The 17,718-nt window shown below is 41.8% G+C and overlaps 1 protein-coding gene across 2 annotated transcripts; it reads right to left on the bottom strand.

Moving 5' to 3' along the window:
- Positions 1-258: 258 nt before the first annotated feature.
- On the bottom strand, positions 259-11,823 carry LOC135492776 (TNF receptor-associated factor 6-like). Of its 2 annotated transcripts, none has more exons than XM_064779417.1 (7): positions 11,703-11,823; positions 6,729-7,054; positions 6,274-6,427; positions 5,447-5,608; positions 4,757-4,828; positions 2,858-2,935; positions 259-2,506 (listed from the first exon to the last, which is right to left on the bottom strand). In XM_064779417.1, exons 2-7 carry the CDS (start codon positions 6,995-6,997, stop codon positions 1,502-1,504), a joined length of 1,740 nt encoding a protein of 579 aa, XP_064635487.1. In that variant the 5' UTR covers positions 6,998-7,054; positions 11,703-11,823; the 3' UTR covers positions 259-1,501. The 2 variants fall into 2 exon arrangements, with proteins under 2 accessions (XP_064635487.1, XP_064635488.1); XM_064779418.1 differs by lacking the exon at positions 11,703-11,823 and adding an exon at positions 10,970-11,073.
- Positions 11,824-17,718: the final 5,895 nt, after the last annotated feature.

Below are 17,718 nucleotides of genomic sequence, written 5' to 3'. Positions count from 1 at the left end.
TGTTTTATCCCCATGCATTGTTCTCGTGACATCCACATACACTTGTCGGACAGTGTTGCACAAGTTTCTGAAATGGCAGGTCCGTGAGCTGGTGATCATTTCCTTGGTATCCGGTCTTAGTTGTGACCTTGTCTCTAAACCAGCAGTTATCAGTTGAAAGAGTCACAACTAGACCGAAAATCTGGCCAGGTAACTCCTCCTCAGTCCTTCTCGGTTGTTTTACAGAATAGAGATTAAATGAAAGTCTCATAGTTCGTATCATAAAACTTTATATTTTCTCCCTCAAGCGAGAATGAACATTGAAACACATAGCCTTGATAAGGGCTGCACTTACCGTTGAACAGTTCGTCGTAAAGAGTCATGGCTCCTCGTCTCTTCAGTAGGTAGTTATTCTGCCCCTACCCAACCCCCCCCCTCCCTCCCCGAACTCTACACTCAAAGGATCAGGGAACAGAACCTTTGAGAAAGAAGGAGCCAGTGTAGGTGCCTATATTGAAGCAGTCCTTAAGGGGCTGTAACATACATACATATATCTAAATTAGAAAAGTTACAATACAAGCCCGTCCTAAGACGAAAGATGAAGTCCCTCGTGTGAAAAGACGAATGGTGGCATAAAAAGCTCCCGATATTCAATACACGACATATGCTTTGGTTGGAGACTGAATTCAAATGACACTGACAGTGACACGTCAAGAGATATTCGTAACTTTCGAGTCCAGGCTAGAGCTCCTGATGCTACGAGAATACCACTCGCGATAATCCCAAGATTTATTACCATGTGCGCGTCAAGTCCCTTTAAAGAGCTCAGTGACTGTCTGTTACCCAAGTTAAGGCAAGGGCAAGATGAGACCCACGATATCGTTCAAAATTAACAGATTCCGATCCGTTCTTTTTTAATCCGCATCGTACGACGGAATGCCAGATTTCATTCAAGGTCGCTGTCCGCGATTTGACATCGTAGCCTATTTAGAGGAGTTCGACCTGGTTGAATCTCTGATCTATGTCAGTCAATGCAGTTAGACTATTATAAAGATTTTGAATGGAAATCACTTGTCTGATATTCCCTGCAACTCAATTCCCTGCAACTCAATTTCGGGGTAATACATGTTTGGCTGCAGGTCTGAACATAAAAAGGCATTGAATTAAACTCTTGCAATGCGTAATGATTCAATATGATTTGTCTTAAACCCGTAGAGTGCCTTTAAAGTTATCTTTGCATGACATATTATTAACTTAAAAGTGAGAGGTGCACTGCTGTAACTCGCAGTTGTACTGTGCAGGCAATGTCACGTAAAGAGCAGGCCTTATGCCAAGACCCGAATTTCGTTATCGCAAAGAACTTCGCTAATAATTTTGTTCGAAGACTAAAGGTTACATGCACCAAAGAAGACAAATCGATCCATCGTCCAAGGGATTACCTGTTAAAACTCTTGAAAATTTATCACCAAATATGCCGAGGAAGGCAGAATGTTCAATATTTCCATCCTAATTCCTAATATTTCTATTCAGTCGGCCTATGTTCTGATATTTCGGCCTTTATGACTAACGTATCGTCTTTTATATAAGTCCCATCACGTATCACACCGAGTGGTATAAATTCCATGTAGCCAAATCCCTTATGGTTCCTGGCGGAGGTTGGCCTTTGAAATGCTGCCAATTGCGGACCAGCAACAAATGTTTCTGTCACAGGTTTTCTCTCTCGGATCAACGTGTTCTGATCTAACACTCGCAAGGAAATCTTCCCCGAAAATGGCCAGTCTAAGAAATCATCGTAATCCCCTTGCATTAGGTGTACAAATATGGATAAGTATGTTCCCTTATTGTTCAGGTTAATTCGTAGACACACTTTATACCCGTAGATGCTAGTATAGAATCCTTTGCTATGTATCACGGTCATTTTTCCCTTCGTGGCATCTTCAATGAGCTTAGAATATTGGTCGATTCGCCAAATGTACTGTCCATTGCATACCCGTTCTTCAACCTGCTCAAGCTTGGACTGCATGCGCACTAACTCATCTTTTAAGTTTTGCTGCTGCAAGACTTTACCCTGCAGTTCAACAATGACTTGTCCTTGTTCAACAACCTGCTGTTGTAGAGATTTTATTTTGGCTTGAGCTTCGTGTCCAGCTGGCGGATAAGAGATAGAGCCACACTTGTCCAAGATAGCACCATGACTGTTAAAACCTTCTCTATAACTACATGAACCGTAGTCACTGGAACCACTCGCCATCGGGCCAGGATCTGACCCTGCATAAACATCCGATTCCTGCCTGGAAACATCTTGAGTTGAATCCCCTCTTCTACCCTGTGTAAAGTCCAAAGATGCTGGCCTTCTTTGCGCAGCGTTCCTTGACAGGGAGTTTTCATGGCATCGTGGTGTGAAATCATCCAAGCCATGGGTGCCTGATTCCCAAAATAGCCCGTGGTTTAGGATGAATTGGTTAAGTAATTCCAAGTGCTTATTCGTTGACTTTTCGATATGATTGTCTAAAGACTTTCTCTTTTCCTGAAAATGGAGAAACGACATTATTAATTGACATTGATTGAAAGGACAAGAACATCTTTGGTCATGGGTGGGGTGGTCTTATAATGCCTAAATGATGATTATAACTTGGGATGAGGATATTAGTGAGCAACAGCATAACAGTATTCCGATTTCAGCAACTGATTCGCCACGATTTTTTTGTGCCGCTTAGGCAGACCTGAACATTCACGTATGGTCTATGATTACAGTGAGTGACAACACCGGAGAATAATACTATTTTTCGTCAATTACTCCAACTACTTGGAGAGGGGAGGAGGCAGTGTGAAAAGCTTTTCATTGCATTGTCTGTGCCCTGATCTTTACATGACTTACCACGATATCACATCCATAAGAAGCAAATGTACACTTTGTTAAGACCTCGGGACATTCCTTTCGTTGGTGATGATCAAGCTGAAGGTAAAAAGAATGGTTGTAACGATGCTGTGTTTGATAGAATGCTCCACTGGGGTGCATGAATACGTCAAGAACCATTGTCATTGGTGGAGGGTTTTTTGCCCGTTGCCTTTCACATTTGAAGCTGATGAGACACAGACTGTTTTGCTCAACTATTCGAATATTCGTACTTTGGACTTATTCTTTTGTCACATTACCACAACGTTTTGCGTAGTTCAAGCTTAGGTCAGTACACGTACGTCTACTCCGAGCTTCTAAAGTCGGTAGCTGTCAGTGGATGAACAAGGCTTTATTCGCCACAACTTAATGAATTATTGCTGGTATACAAGCTGGAAGTATATACGTCTACAAAATGTGCTAGCTTCTCCGTCTCTACAACGGCCAATAATGAACCTATGTCGAAAGAAGCACCATGAACATACAGTTGACACACTTTTTTCAAGATGTACAGGTACATTGTACGTCTTCACGTCATTTAAACTATATGTTTGAAGTACACATATCTCTCCACCCGGTTTAACGTAAGGAACAATGTCACCTAGACGTTCGTCAGCACTTGCTACCTGTAGACGTACACGTATAGTTTAAAGTACATAATATGTACTGGTTAATGCATTTCAAGCAGTCAGTTGTCAAAATGGTAAGGATAGGAAGAAATAATGTTCATTTTCGAGTGCAAGAATATCACAAAAGTTGAGGAAGTTTATATATAGATGACAAGTGTGTAACATAGTTTATATGTAGATGTCAAGTGTGTAACATAATTCATAGCATATTAAAAGTCATACGAATATAAAATAGAATCATCCTTCTAAGAACGACATAAATAAATCAGCAGAGAACAGCGTGACCAGTGTCACACTAAAACCCACTATTCAACTTCCTCTTCGGAAAACCCATTTTCTAATTTCTATCACCACTATTCTATGTACAATATGATTGGCCAAAGAGAAACTAGGTCATCCGTTAAAAGGTCAATCATCGGATAATGTAAATTCACTTTTTGATGTACTCAACCTATTCACGATCTCCGATTAATGGATTTTTGATTGTATCTTCTTGTCTATTTTGATAAGATAATTTTTGTAAACCATGTTTATCGCTGGTTTGAAGAAGTATGGCATTGAGGAAGTCTATATCGGATGGTGGTAGCGCTTGTCAAATCTTGTTAATTCAGTGTACAAATTATCCAATTTATTTTTCCAGACAACCATGAACATGTAATGGAGTTTCCGCCTTTGTGCCCTTCCACCCAAAATCGAACACAAGCACTTGGTGTTGAACATTAGTATTCTCTGGGCAGTATCACTAGAGATAGGATGCAGCGCTCTCTGCTTGAATCGCCATCGTGCAGAAATCCCTGATTGACGAAACTATTGGATTTTTGTCCCGAATAATACAAAAAAAGTAGTAATATTGCATGACAATTAAATGCTCACGTTTCGGCATACAAAAACAGCCACTCACCGACCCCTCACTCATGGACAGAATTGAGTGAAGGTCGTCGTGAGTGATATGTCAGTTGACGACCATCCGATTCGGCCGTATTGTCTGGAGGCGCCCAAGGAGATATTTGTAAAAGGAAGACGGAAGATCAATAAAGGATCTTTCAGAAGCATGCACTGCGTGTCACTTCTCTCGTTTTTCTTGGGCGAACGCTTCGTATCTTCTCCAATTCTCTGTTGTCGAAGAGAATGACAGGTGTCACTCGGGAACAGATAATAAATCAAAGGGTCTCCGAGTTCCTCAAGCTGTGCTAGGTAGTCATAAAGAGCTCGTGTCATCTAGAAAACTTGTCGATCAGCAAGACAATCGTACCTTATCTCTTGTCATTATGACCTGGCAAAACCTGCAGGGAATTTTAGATTTCGGACACGTATTCTGGTGTTCCTGGAAGAAGACAAGTCGTGAACATTTAGGAGGAAGATTTCAGAATGTTTTCTCGCACTCAAATTATTAATTATCCAGAGAAAAAAGCGTCAACAGCGTCGGCGTTAAATGTGTCCTCTGTCGGTGAGACTTCTGCGAGACCTGCTGTTGTGCAGCGTTCATTCGCTCCTTGTAAAAAGAAGAACCAATGGCTACAGGGTTTTACGAGGCGACGATGAAAATCGTGATGTGCCTTTTAAAGACTGAGTTACGTTGACGGTATTATTCGCATACCAAGAATAATGACGGCTTACACAAAACCATGATTATGGATGTCAGCCACATGTCAGGCTTATCGTCCAATGAGAATGCAATGTTCCCCTGACTCGCTGATATTAAGAGAACGCATGCATTTAAGATATTTAGAGCAAAATGTCAACGTTGTCGTGTGGTAGAGGTCTTTAAATCCAACATTTAGAAGAAAAACGAACGTCAGGTTTTGTTGGTGTCTGTGGCACCTCGTCGTTTGGTCTTAGGCAACATTTTATCACAAAAAATGCCCGATTTGCAAAAGAAGTCATTTCTAAGTTCTCTACAACATAGATATTTCCCGCTGTGTTCCCAGCTCAATGTACTTACCCCAACTTTCTGGTACGTAAGCTGATCACCGCATTCGTTACATTCATATCGGCGTAAAACGCACATGTATTTTTCATGCTTTTCGACATCCTTTACTTTAACATCCATACCACAACCAAGCGGACACGGGATTAGACCATAAGGACAAACAGGTTGGTGATCCTGAAAAAGATGGAACAAGAGAGTAAAATAGACGTAGTTACGTGAGCTTTGTAAATGACCGCATCTGCTGCCACAGCTTCAATACGTCCAACTGTGGTCAGCCTTTAATCTCCAACCATCAATCTGTTATGAGTTTGAGGTGAATAGGATATTTATTTTTGATATGCTATATGTCGCTTAGCAATGGTCATCATAGATCACACAGTGCGACCACCATAAACTAGTGGCTAGGTTTGTCACGAGAGCAGCAAGAGAGAACATGTATGGAAAAGCTTGAGGTCCGAATCAAGGAGAAATCCTCTATCAGAAAAGTTCATTGTGCATCGTTAAGAAGAAAAATGTTTACTGGCCACGCAAGGACGGGACACAACGAAGCTGACAGTACATGAATATAAGCTGGTAGTTGGCTGAGCAGTTCTCCATATACAGTATGTCCTCATTGAAGTATTTTCAAAAATTTGTATTGGGATCCACACTGCGGTCAACGACGTGGTACAAACGTCCACAATCCAGGTGCCCTTCCTCCGTTTGCCGCAAGTATGCCATGCCAAAAGTCGACTATGAACTTGGGCTCGAACCCGCATTTCAATACGCTCAGCAGAACCCTAGGAGTATTTCACGATCAAGGCCAAGCTGCCTTTTATCGGGAAATGTTCACAACGTACCTCATAATAATTTAACTCCATTACGCTGCTACAACCTCTACTCTTGTTCTTACATCTCACTTTTAATAAAAATATTTCTCTCTTGGCGAAGTTATCTGGATATAACATATCCTCGGTTAAAGTTTTATTGTCCATAGGGCAGGTTGGACGTTGCCTTCAAAGGAAAATGAAAACATATATAAAAATATGAAAAACATATTTTGACAGGTTATTTTAGTAAAAGGTTACACTATTTTAGTAAAAGGTTACACACAACTGATAGAGTAATGAGGGCAGAAGTTTGAAAATGATGTGAATTCTTTAAGTGGGAAGTTGCTGAGATGGAACAAGAAGGGAGCATCCTCCTGATCAGGCCATGCAAATGCGTGATTTTATTGCCCAAACAGGAGACCTGAAACTTCTCTCTCAGCAACACTGAGGGATTGTCTTAAGACCTTGATTTGTTATATACATACCGAATCCATCGTAAGATACAGCTGTGACAAAATCGGTGACCACATTGAGTCTGATAAGGTTCTCGAAGGGCAAGCATACAGATCTGGCACTGGTGTTTCGTGTCCAAAGGTGGAACAAAATCATTATTAAATCCTTCCAAAGACAACGCATCTCTAGGGTGTGTAGGTGATATAGAGACTCCAGGCGTATGGGCAACTACAATCGAATCCACGACCTCCTCATCTGAACTTGATTCAGACGCCTGGCACGCGCACTTCTTCGATTCCATTTGTGTATGTGCCCTATTGCTTTCGAACGATCGTACTTAAACTACTTCCTGATAGATCTGCAATATTACAGAGATGATTCGTTATAAGAAATTGTTAAAATGCATCACATTTTATATGTTTCAAAAGCAAAGGAAAGTATAGACAGAAAAAGAATATTACCATTATAACTTTCATTGGATACAGGCCTAAGCAAACAGGAATGTGAGAATGTAAAGTGCATTTGATACCAGTGAGTTGTCAGAGAAATATTTGCTACCAGCAATACCAAATATTTTTATATGTATAAAAAAACGCCGAAAGGAATGATTTCGTTTAAACATCTACTCGTAATGACGAGTCAGTATGAGGCCTTGCTATTAACGGAATAGTGGTCTCGTAGTGGTCCAAAGTTTTCACTAAGATCAGTAGGCAGGGACCGGTGTAACATCTGTGGTTGTTTCCCATGTGTCAGTGTTTCCAAACAATAGGCAGCTAGAGAGACCATGACTTTTCAATAGGGGGAAACACAGAAAAACTTGTCAATCTATCTTTTAGCGTTCCCAAACAATGAGGGGAAACACTCAAAAATAGAAACACTCAAAAACATTACACCGGCTTATCACCAGGGATTGCAATATTTCGTTGTACCAGCAGTTCTGAGGAAAGCTGTAATAATCAAAACTATCATTATAAAATGTACATTGGGGCTGATTTATTAGATACTAGCCTTAATCGACTTTGTATCAAATTGTCGGACTAATGTTGGTGATCAGCAGGTTGATCCTACATAAATTTAATTGGCTGTTGGGTGAATGTTTTCCCCAGGCCTGAGAAACTAACTTCCTCTTTCAGTTGATAATCAAAGAACTATGCTCCATACACAACCTGGATTCTTTTCACAGAGAAGTTTGAAACGCGCTAGGTAGTTAGATCAGATTTCCAACTTCAAATCGACGCAACATCAGTTTGAGTTTTGAGTGGTGAACTCTGACTGAGCCGAATATCGCTTTTGCCAAGTCAACGCTTGTAAGGTTAACTTAATGAATGGTACAAACTTTTTTCGGAGAAGTCAAAACGTATATGCTAAGAGTAAAAGAAGTAATGACAGTTATAGACCACATGGTAAGTTACGGCAGCAGTGACATCGGCCAATCACAACCAAGTGATTCTTAATATAATGTCATATCGCAGATATCTTTGAAATCCAAAACGAACGCTTTGCTTTGTTGGTATCAGTTGCATAGTACCAAGCCTCAGACGACGCGATGCCCCAAAACAAATCGGTCAAGACCGCGCAGATCTTCAACTCTATGTGGTGGCATGGTTTCGGCCATTCGAGAGGACGACGAGTTGTAGCGATTTGACTACACTCGTTCAGGGTGCTTGCATTATTCATTCTGGCCGGTGTGTCGCGGCCCGACTCCACCTTAACACCTGGAATGAGGAAGGTCTATTCAAGTACTTGTGAATCCACTCCCGACGAAATCAGGATGTTTTCTCTCAGCTGAATCGTTTTTGAACGATTTAATTTTTAAAAAGGAATCCACTAACATTGCGACCAACCGTATCGCGTGATTTGTAGGAACACCATTCAAGGCGGAAGTCAGATTTCGATTCAGTTTTTTTTATCCGTGGCTTGGTCGTTCGTTGTCCAGGAAGTTTCTCATAGCTTCGGGTGCTGTCTAATACAATGATGCTAACGACAATGTGCTAATGTGCTAAGCTATCAGGCCAGTCCATGGTGTATAATTCAGACCAAACATACATGTATTACAGTCTACCCTGTAGGAACTGGACGAGGGCCTGGAGATATGCCCAGCGATGTGTTTGTAGTTCGCTCTTCGAGCAGACACGCCATTTGTTTCCTTCTTTTCTTCTCCTCTCCTCTTTCAATACCATAATGACTTAAGAAGGTAGCAAGACTTGATAGCTAGATATTCTTTCCCGTACGCTGGCATATTGACAGCTTTAGTTGAGTCCAGTAGTGGCCCGATGATTTTGAAAGAATAATATTTGTTATTGAGCCCTCAGTTTTGTAGCGTGGAGGTTAATGGGTGATATGAATAAAGACTAGCAAATGCTTTTAGCTAAAACTCCATGTACATTTACACCAGACCTTTCTGTACAAAATTGAAGTAAAAGCATTTGCAGTGCTAGACTTTATTCATATCAGCCAATGTCTCGCGTGCAAGAAAGCACCTAAGTTCCTTGTGCATGCTAAGTGTAGGGCTAACAATGAGAAACCGCGTCACCGAGCTCGCTCATTTCATTGGTTTATTACGATTGGCGATCAGGAAGTGTTGGTCGACCGACCAGAGAGAGTCATCATTATCAATGTCAATGATACAATATTTTGATGAATACAAGACCAGATAATCGTAATAATTGTGGTTTCCCAGGGTAGCTATAAATTTAGATAATCGACGATTTTATGATATGTAAATAGTTCATTAATAGTGTTTACTGTTTGGACTGAAGTGCTAGGCCCGGCTGCTTACAATCATAGACTCACCTTTCGGTCATGTTGTTTAAGATGATTTGATTTTGAAGTTATCACTTATCGCATCGCAGGGAATGGCGAATGATCAATTACTCCAAACAGCCGCTAGAATGTGCTTAAAAGCCGACACGACCGGCTTGTCCATTCCGGGCTTGTCTATTAAACCGTCACTCCGCGCTAACGACCCTCTCCGAATCCAAAACTGACAGCAACCTATCCTTGCCACACCCCCGTCACCTTGAGGTCAAGATATCAATATTGAGGTTGCTGTTACAACTCTCATAGAGTAGCCAAACTTCTGACGCGTGACACCTTTCGCACCTCCCATGTCATGCCGAAGTCCCGGCGATGGTAAATGTTTACACCTTCATTGGAACCAGTGAAAAACATTGATACAGCAACTTTAATAGAACCTCTCATTGCACATCCCCGACTGCATACATTACTGAGCACAAATCATTCGGCGAATCGGAATATAAATTTCTTGGTATTCGCATCGCAGTGAAACTCATTCAATGACATTTACCTCAAGCTATCACATGTGTGGAACCATTTATTTAAGAATGACAGAGTACATTGTTTGTTTTTTTACCCTGGCGTGCCTGGTGCGCAACCAACCTCTAGTTGTAGTGAATTATATAGGAGTATCCACGGCATTCATTAGAGCAAGCAGACACGGCAGAATACCAGCGTTTTCGTCGCAGTTGCCACAGAGTCACTCACAAATTCATCGTATATAGTGACGAAGCGACCGATCCAAACAGCATGACATTCTGGAGGCGCGAAAGGTACCGCACCGGGAGTTGGGCTATGGGTATTCAACAAAATTACTCTTAGAAAAATAGTGAAATAGGAGAAGAACAAATGTATAGTGAAAGTGTTAATCCGCATTGTCCTAAACCCTTTCATTGATAAATTGCAGAGCGGCATTAGGCCAAAAAGTGATATATTTGAAGGAAGACGACATTATCCAATACCAAAAGTATTGAATGCAAACACGTGGATTAGTAGGCCATTATGTGGTAACAGCTCTGTTCATCAGATTTATAGTTATCAAGAATTATGATATTTGTGCAAACAGTCCACAGGAAAAGCGATATCCTCTCTACCCACTTAAACACGGTGACTTGCGTCATGTTCCCTTCAGTGTTCTGTCCAAGAGGTCTCTGGCACTATCCAAGGGATTAGCATTCATTATTTGAACTAGCCATGCGCGGCACGTATATACGAAATGAGATGGTGACATCCAGGGCCTACTGAGTCAGCCCCTAACCTGAATACCGTTTTCTAACAGATGTTCATTGATATAGCTTGATCCTTCAACTCATCAGATCATCCGGAGGAAATCAGGGGTTAATGTTCGCCTGTGTGCAGGGCCGGAGAAGCGTACATTAACCCTTGATTTCCTCAGGATGATCGTAGATTGGAGCACTCCACTTTCCTTTTCACGTATAGGTCCTACCGTTACGTTACATCCAGAATAGCAACTTACCACAAAAAATACACCATCTCCAACGTCTTCAAATTTCCCGCAATAATTTTGCTGGCGTCGATCGATATGTACATGTATGCGTATTCAAGCCGAGTATCAAACACCTCGGCTTTATGAATGAATAATGATAGACTGCGTGTAGTCCAACAATTCGGAATAGGCATATTTCCTCCTATGTGTGAGAGGATATACTAGGATATTGTGGTAATTCCCATATAAAACTCCGTACTTATAAGTTGTGAATCACTGTTTCATAGAATATGGGAATGGTCGACCCCTGACATTTAAGAACTTTTTTACGGATCCGTTTCATTCTACATGTTTTAGTCACGCTGGTGGGTGGGGAAAGACGTTCAGTGAGGTCCTATGAGGGGAAGGCCTCCCCGACTTTATATCATCTCGACCCTCAATCAATAGTAAGAGCGGAGGCAACGGAACGAGTTCCGTATTGTAAAGGCCTAAAGCTAGCCTATTGGTTAAATGTAGGCCTATAGTGCGAGGCACTCCCCTTTCTACCAAGCAAATGCTTGCTTCAACAGACAGTGCTTCGTCGATGAGCTGTTATAGGCCCTTTTGATAAGCATAGCTCAGACGCATGCATACGTGGACTTACCATTGGGTAGTATACGACATTGGGTAGTATACTTGTAACACATGCAACTACATGCAGTAATAGGCCTAATAAACCTGCATAAAACGTGATCTATATTTTAGCAAGATACTCAACACTTACTTTTGAAATCCATTGAACGTGGCCGAGTTCGGACGAAAGTTTGCTCCATGGTCCCTTTAAATTACACCTCTGCAGGTAGAATCTGCTTCTTGCACACTGACATGACTGCAGGAAATTGTTCAAATACGCAAGGCTTGAATGTATCGGTAGTCGATATTCATCGAAAATGCCCGGATGTTGGTTTTCCCGTCACCGGGTTTTCCCCGATCTGCCGACGGCTTTGCTGGCATTGGTTAGTGGAGCTTTCATACTCGAGCTAGTTAAGCTTTACTTTTTAGGTTTCAGAATTGTTGGATGCGAAGAATGATGGCTATTCATCATATTTTATTTCAATGTATATACATTCACCACTGAGCAGGTGCCTGGAATACTGCATCCCGGGCATGGCATTGGCAAACACCCAGGTTGGCTCGGGTAAGGTTTAGAATTTTCGTTCAGCATCCAGGGTAGCTTGGTTTCACTGCAGTTATCTGCGCGTTCATGATGAAAATAAAAAAATTACGTTTTGAGTGGAAATATCACACGACCACAACGGCCAGACTGGATTAAAACATTTCGAATCAGTCCGGACTGGTCTATTGAAAAAATCAAGCCAGTTTTAGCTGACCCATAAAAGGAGACTAAAGGCAGCAGCCAAGATTGGCAGGTATAGGCAAGATTAAGTTACACGAAATCGCCAATAGGGTCTCACCTATACATGCCATACCAATCGCTACTAAAGTGGAAAATGGGGTGGATTTCGGGTGAGGCTGGAACTAAGAATTCGAGTTGTTCATTGTAGCGACTGGTATGGTATGTTAGTGCAGAATGCCCCCCATCACCTCACACCAATCACGACCCAAATGAATCCCGTTTTTTTAAGCATGCATGTCAGCTTTACGTTTGTCTCAAAAGGGTTTTCGATGTAGATGTTGTTTCCGGTGGAGCAGTTTGAAATTTTTAGTAACAGCAAGTTCTAGAATATTGTCTTTTGAGGTACATGTAACAATGCAAAGGAAAAAAGAAGAAATTATTCGTACAAGAATTTGAAAACTTGACAATGTCCAGACCCATCAAGGTCAGGCCCGATTCAGGAGCACATTTTGACCATTGAATCTTCAGAATGTTTAATATAGATGGCGACACTGCCAATCCCCCACTAGTTCCCCATTCTCGTTGTAGATGGCAGACCTGCATATCAAGTACCGGCACTTTTGGCCCTGATCTGCTGTACATATTTTGTCGATCTGCGGCACTTTCTGCCCACTTAATACTGTGGCATCGAACCATGCCCGAGCACAGAATGATAGTTATTGCCCTCTAGTGCTGGTCGATGGTAGCGGAAGGCCGGGTGAGACTAAAGTGGCTTACCAATAGTCGTGACACGAAGTACCCATATCGAACAATCACAGGCCAGCGCCTCCGCAGTTTATAGATGAAATTATCTTGTTTTTTATAATGGTACCACTGCACCAGAGGTGACAAGAAAACGTTACGCCTTCTGGTAAGGGGGCCCTTACTCTTTCAGCGATATATCCGTGCCAATTGCTATCGGAGAACTGACTGGACGACGGATAGTATTCGCCAACTGCCAGTTAAATTATTTTACGGCAGTTGAATAATAGCTACGACAGTAACACAACCACGCCTCCTAAGATCACCACTTCACAACATTCTCTGCGGCCAGCCACCAGCCAAAAGCGTAGACACCTCATTATGCGAAGGAAATAGGAAATATAACCAATTAGTACAAACGGATTGCCGAACACAAGGAGAATGTTATCAATGCCGCAACAGTTTCGTTCTTTTGGACAAAGACTAGCAAAGGTATCGAATGTGTGAGGTATCACCGGACGCAGGCGCCCAGTGCCACTCTAATTGTTCTTACATGTAGTTTCTTGGCTTCCCCACCGGCGGCCGGGCGAACAAGCCTAAACTGGAGGCCACTTCAACTGGATATCTGATCTAATCAAGCATTTGTTTTACGACTATGAATATCGATCCTTAAACCCTCACCCTGGCGCAGATTAACTCTCATCTCTTGACCTCAACTCATTCTCTTTCTTTCCAATAATGAAAACCGCGGCCGATTTCTCGGGATTATCCTTCCGCAAGTCACAAGTGGGTTTAATGTTGTCGCAGACATTGTCCAAATTAAACCATATTGTCAAACAGGGGCAACTGAAGGATGATTTCACTGCACTTATTGTTTGTCACGTATTGGAGTAAGATTTGCATAAATTTGCATACAGAAACGCCGCGGCCATTATTGTGCGCTAATTGGTTGAAAATGAACAGAGCGGAGCAAAACGACTCAGTGAGATTCCAACTGGTAATCTCCGAATACATCTCCCGATCAAAGCCCCGGGTATTTAGCTTCAGTTAATTATCTCTAACGTATGTTTTGGTGATTTCTCTTTTAGCTTCGGTTTCCTGAGACACAGAGGGTGACAAAGAGTTTTCCCCGGGTAGCCATTGTCCACGTGACCACTTTAGCACGTGTTGTACTTGGAATGGCGGGAATTCATCGGTTCCGATCGGACCGCGGTTTCATTTATTAGCATAAGTGCCAATTCAATCAGATCCACAATAAATGTATTTTCGAGATAACTTTACTTTTATTTTGATGCACAATCTCAGTATTTTCTGTGGGTAAGCTAGATGATCTCGGGGTGAGAGGTGACCTTTCCATGAAATCTTACCTCGAACAAGGGAATGCCCACGGGAAATGTGGTTCAGATTCTCAAGGGTGACGATACAAAAAGTTACTATGTTTCCCAAATACGTCGTAAACTTCTACAATCTTGGTGATGTCTGTAAAAAATAGAGCATATCATATGAATTTTATCTACCTTTCTCTATATAAGTCAATGCTGTTACTAGTTACAAATGTACCATCAAAGCGAAATTGTTTTATTCAATAAAGAATCATTGCATTTGTCATCCGCTGAGTGATCACCCATTAGAACAAAGTGTTTGTGTATATGACGAGCTCGCATGAGGAATGCGCCTCTCATTAGGCAGTAGCTCTGTCAGAGACTCGTTAAGACGGCATTTCTACGGACTCCTGTCACATGATTATGACGTCGAAGCCACAGAAATGATCAGACATTGTCTTTCGCTTGATCGTACCCAATAAAAGACCACATTCAGATTATGCAGCGTTACGGAGCTGACTTTGTCGGGTAATGAACCGGCGGCTGGTAAATTTTGACATGTTTTTGATATGTGACTTCGTCTTTGTTGACAGTTAATTTCGAGCCGGTGATCCGTACGCCAGGTGGTATCCAAGATGGCGGACATGAGATTGACTTTAGATGTTTGCCAGAAAACATTTAATACCAGGTATCGAAAGAAGTTGGTGAAACTTAATTGGCATATTGTGAATCTTCAGTTCGGGGAAACTGATCCGAATCACAATCATAGAGATTTGGCATAAATAAAGAACGACTCTTCTAACCTATACTGAAGATGAAGATGATGCCTACTGTGAGCAAATTGGGATTCGCACTCCGACTTCTTTATCTGTAATCGTCTCTGGTTGCTCAAATCCGACAACATTTCGAAAAGACAAGATACAGTCACGAATTGTGATTAGAAACAACACCGAAAACACCATACTTCAAAAAAGTTACCCAATATGGCTCAGAATATTTTGCAGCGAAAAGATATTGAAATATGCGCGAGTAAGGTTTGGCATCGGCGTTGTTGTTGGGACCCTCAGGAAGCCGTTTTTGTTGTGTACTTGAAATAAGCTTTAATTGCTGATAACTTTGACATTTCGGCTGGCACGCGCCTTTTTAAAAACCCAATCTCAAAAAGGTATTCCAAGCTAAACATCGCGAGGCAAGCGATTAGCTGGGAACGACCTATTTGGAGAGAATGGCCGGACGAATCTTCCTCGGGCGAACCCCGAAGGATTAATTCTTGCTACAGAGGTTGGACGTGGTTGACGCATACTTGGCCGAAAGCAAGACCGGTGGCTACCCAGAATAGGCCAAAGCCCAGTCAAATGCGCTCGTCCGACGAGGCGGGCCACTTTGAAATTTCCTCTGAAGGCAAAATGCTGCTGATGTCAACAGATCTAATTAGGACGCTATGAAAATAAGTGGTTTCTAGAATTGAGTAGGAACTATTGTCAAGTTGATGCTGGGAGCGATAGATGATTTTAATAAGCAGCAATTGGTCCTTGGTTTCAAGTGGACCCAGCGGTTTGGCCGGTGGGTACTGGTGGGGAGGAATGCTGCGCTTGTGGCTACGATGGTCATTTGCTCGAGTATTGCGGCTGAGACCAGGATTAAGTGGGGTGTTGTTCTTTTCAGCGTGAATACCTTAAAGGGCCATAACTGTTTATCATTCTATACAATTTCCAAGCAGCATGAATTATCTTTTATTCATTTTTCCCTAATAAAATTGATTCTAAAATTCCATAAAATCTTTTTTTAAACCTGTGCCTGAGGATGTTTGTTACCATTGAACGCCTTCTTCAAAATAGATTGGAAATCAAGTTCGTCAAAAACAAAAATCGACGCTGAAGCAATTTTTGAGCCATCTGCAGTACAATAACAGCGAAAGGAATCAAAAATACTTTGACCACGCCCCCTATGAAGCGAACAAAGAAAACATTAGTTTTATATGAGGTGCTGATGAGACAAGGTCAATAGCAAAATGATATAATGCGCATCATCAATATCCATAATGAGTTATATATCAATTACTAAGCGACTGGTGATGACGTCGTTTATTAATGGTTTCATGATGCTTTGTCATGATATTCCGGTGTCCATTGAGCAGAGGCGGAGCGGTTGATTACGCTGCATAGCGACATGAACTCTCCAGTGGTGACCCAACCGGGGTTGTCACAATTAACAAGTTGCATTATATTTTAATTATGGTATATTTCGTGTGGTTGAGTTTGATGCCATTTTATGCTCAGCGGTTTATGACCCATCAGGATGCATGGGCTCTAGATGACAGTTCCATCACTAAGGGGATATAACTGCAATAAAAAGAGGCTCCAAGCAGTTCATAAAGATCCAGTGAGGGCACTAGATGCTGTTGTTAATAGTTTGTCTTGTATTGTATAGGTTTTCACATTCCTGTACATATAGTTGGACCTGCACCTGCTTTCCCTTGGGGGCTGGATGGTTACTCAAACAATGAGTTTCCATTACAAGTAGAGGTATTCTGCGTCCGTAATGCGAATGATAGGCGCGTCAGGCAGTCTATCATCACACGACATTTTTTGGCGGAGCTCAGTAATTCTTCGTCGGGCATCACCAAATTAAATGTCCAACCGATCAATCAGTTTATTAACTTGACTTTGTTATGATGGCGATTTTAAGACAACCCTCCTACTGAGCCGAATCTTCGGATATTTCTCGCTCCTTTTTACAGCCATGATAGACGCTGAATGTCTTTGGAGCAAAGCAGAGGATGGTTAAATTACGAAATCTACCATCCCTATTAACATAGAAGAGATTCAATAACTTGCCAACGAACGCTGGAATATAAGCTATTGAATCCCACAACCAGAAGCCTTAGCTGGAGGAGATGCAAAAGGATTGCAAGGGTATCACTTCAACAGCGTCACCCCAAGGTCAGCCCAAGGGGAAGGCTATAGGGACGATTCCGGCAGGGCCGTGCAGCCCTTTGGCACATGGTTGCCTAGCGCGGGCAATCCCGTGCCTCACCCACGGGCGATAGGATTTAGACCCTACCCACTCACGCTCTGGTCCTTGAAGTTGATTATCATTTCCGTTTTGATAATGAACTTATGATTGTATTGAGAAAGCGATTATGATGATAAGGGCAATCCCTGAAGTTTACAATCCAATTTCGTTTCAATTCGATTATGATTTCGTGAAGTTCATGCCAGTAATGAGTTGTTTTCATTGCAACGCCGAATTGTCAAATGTGCTTCAATTGAAGTTGTTCGCGATAAGTTCTTAGAATTAAGGAGACGCCAAAGAAGAATAACCTTCGATGCAGATCCTCCGATTTCTTCATTAACTCAAAAACGGTCAATAGTCATTGA

The sequence above is a fragment of the Lineus longissimus genome, chromosome 8 (assembly GCF_910592395.1).
Source record: "Lineus longissimus chromosome 8, tnLinLong1.2, whole genome shotgun sequence".
NCBI lineage: Eukaryota > Metazoa > Nemertea > Pilidiophora > Heteronemertea > Lineidae > Lineus > Lineus longissimus.
Note: the sequence above shows the minus strand (reverse complement) of the source record. Positions and strands in the feature narration are given on the sequence as shown.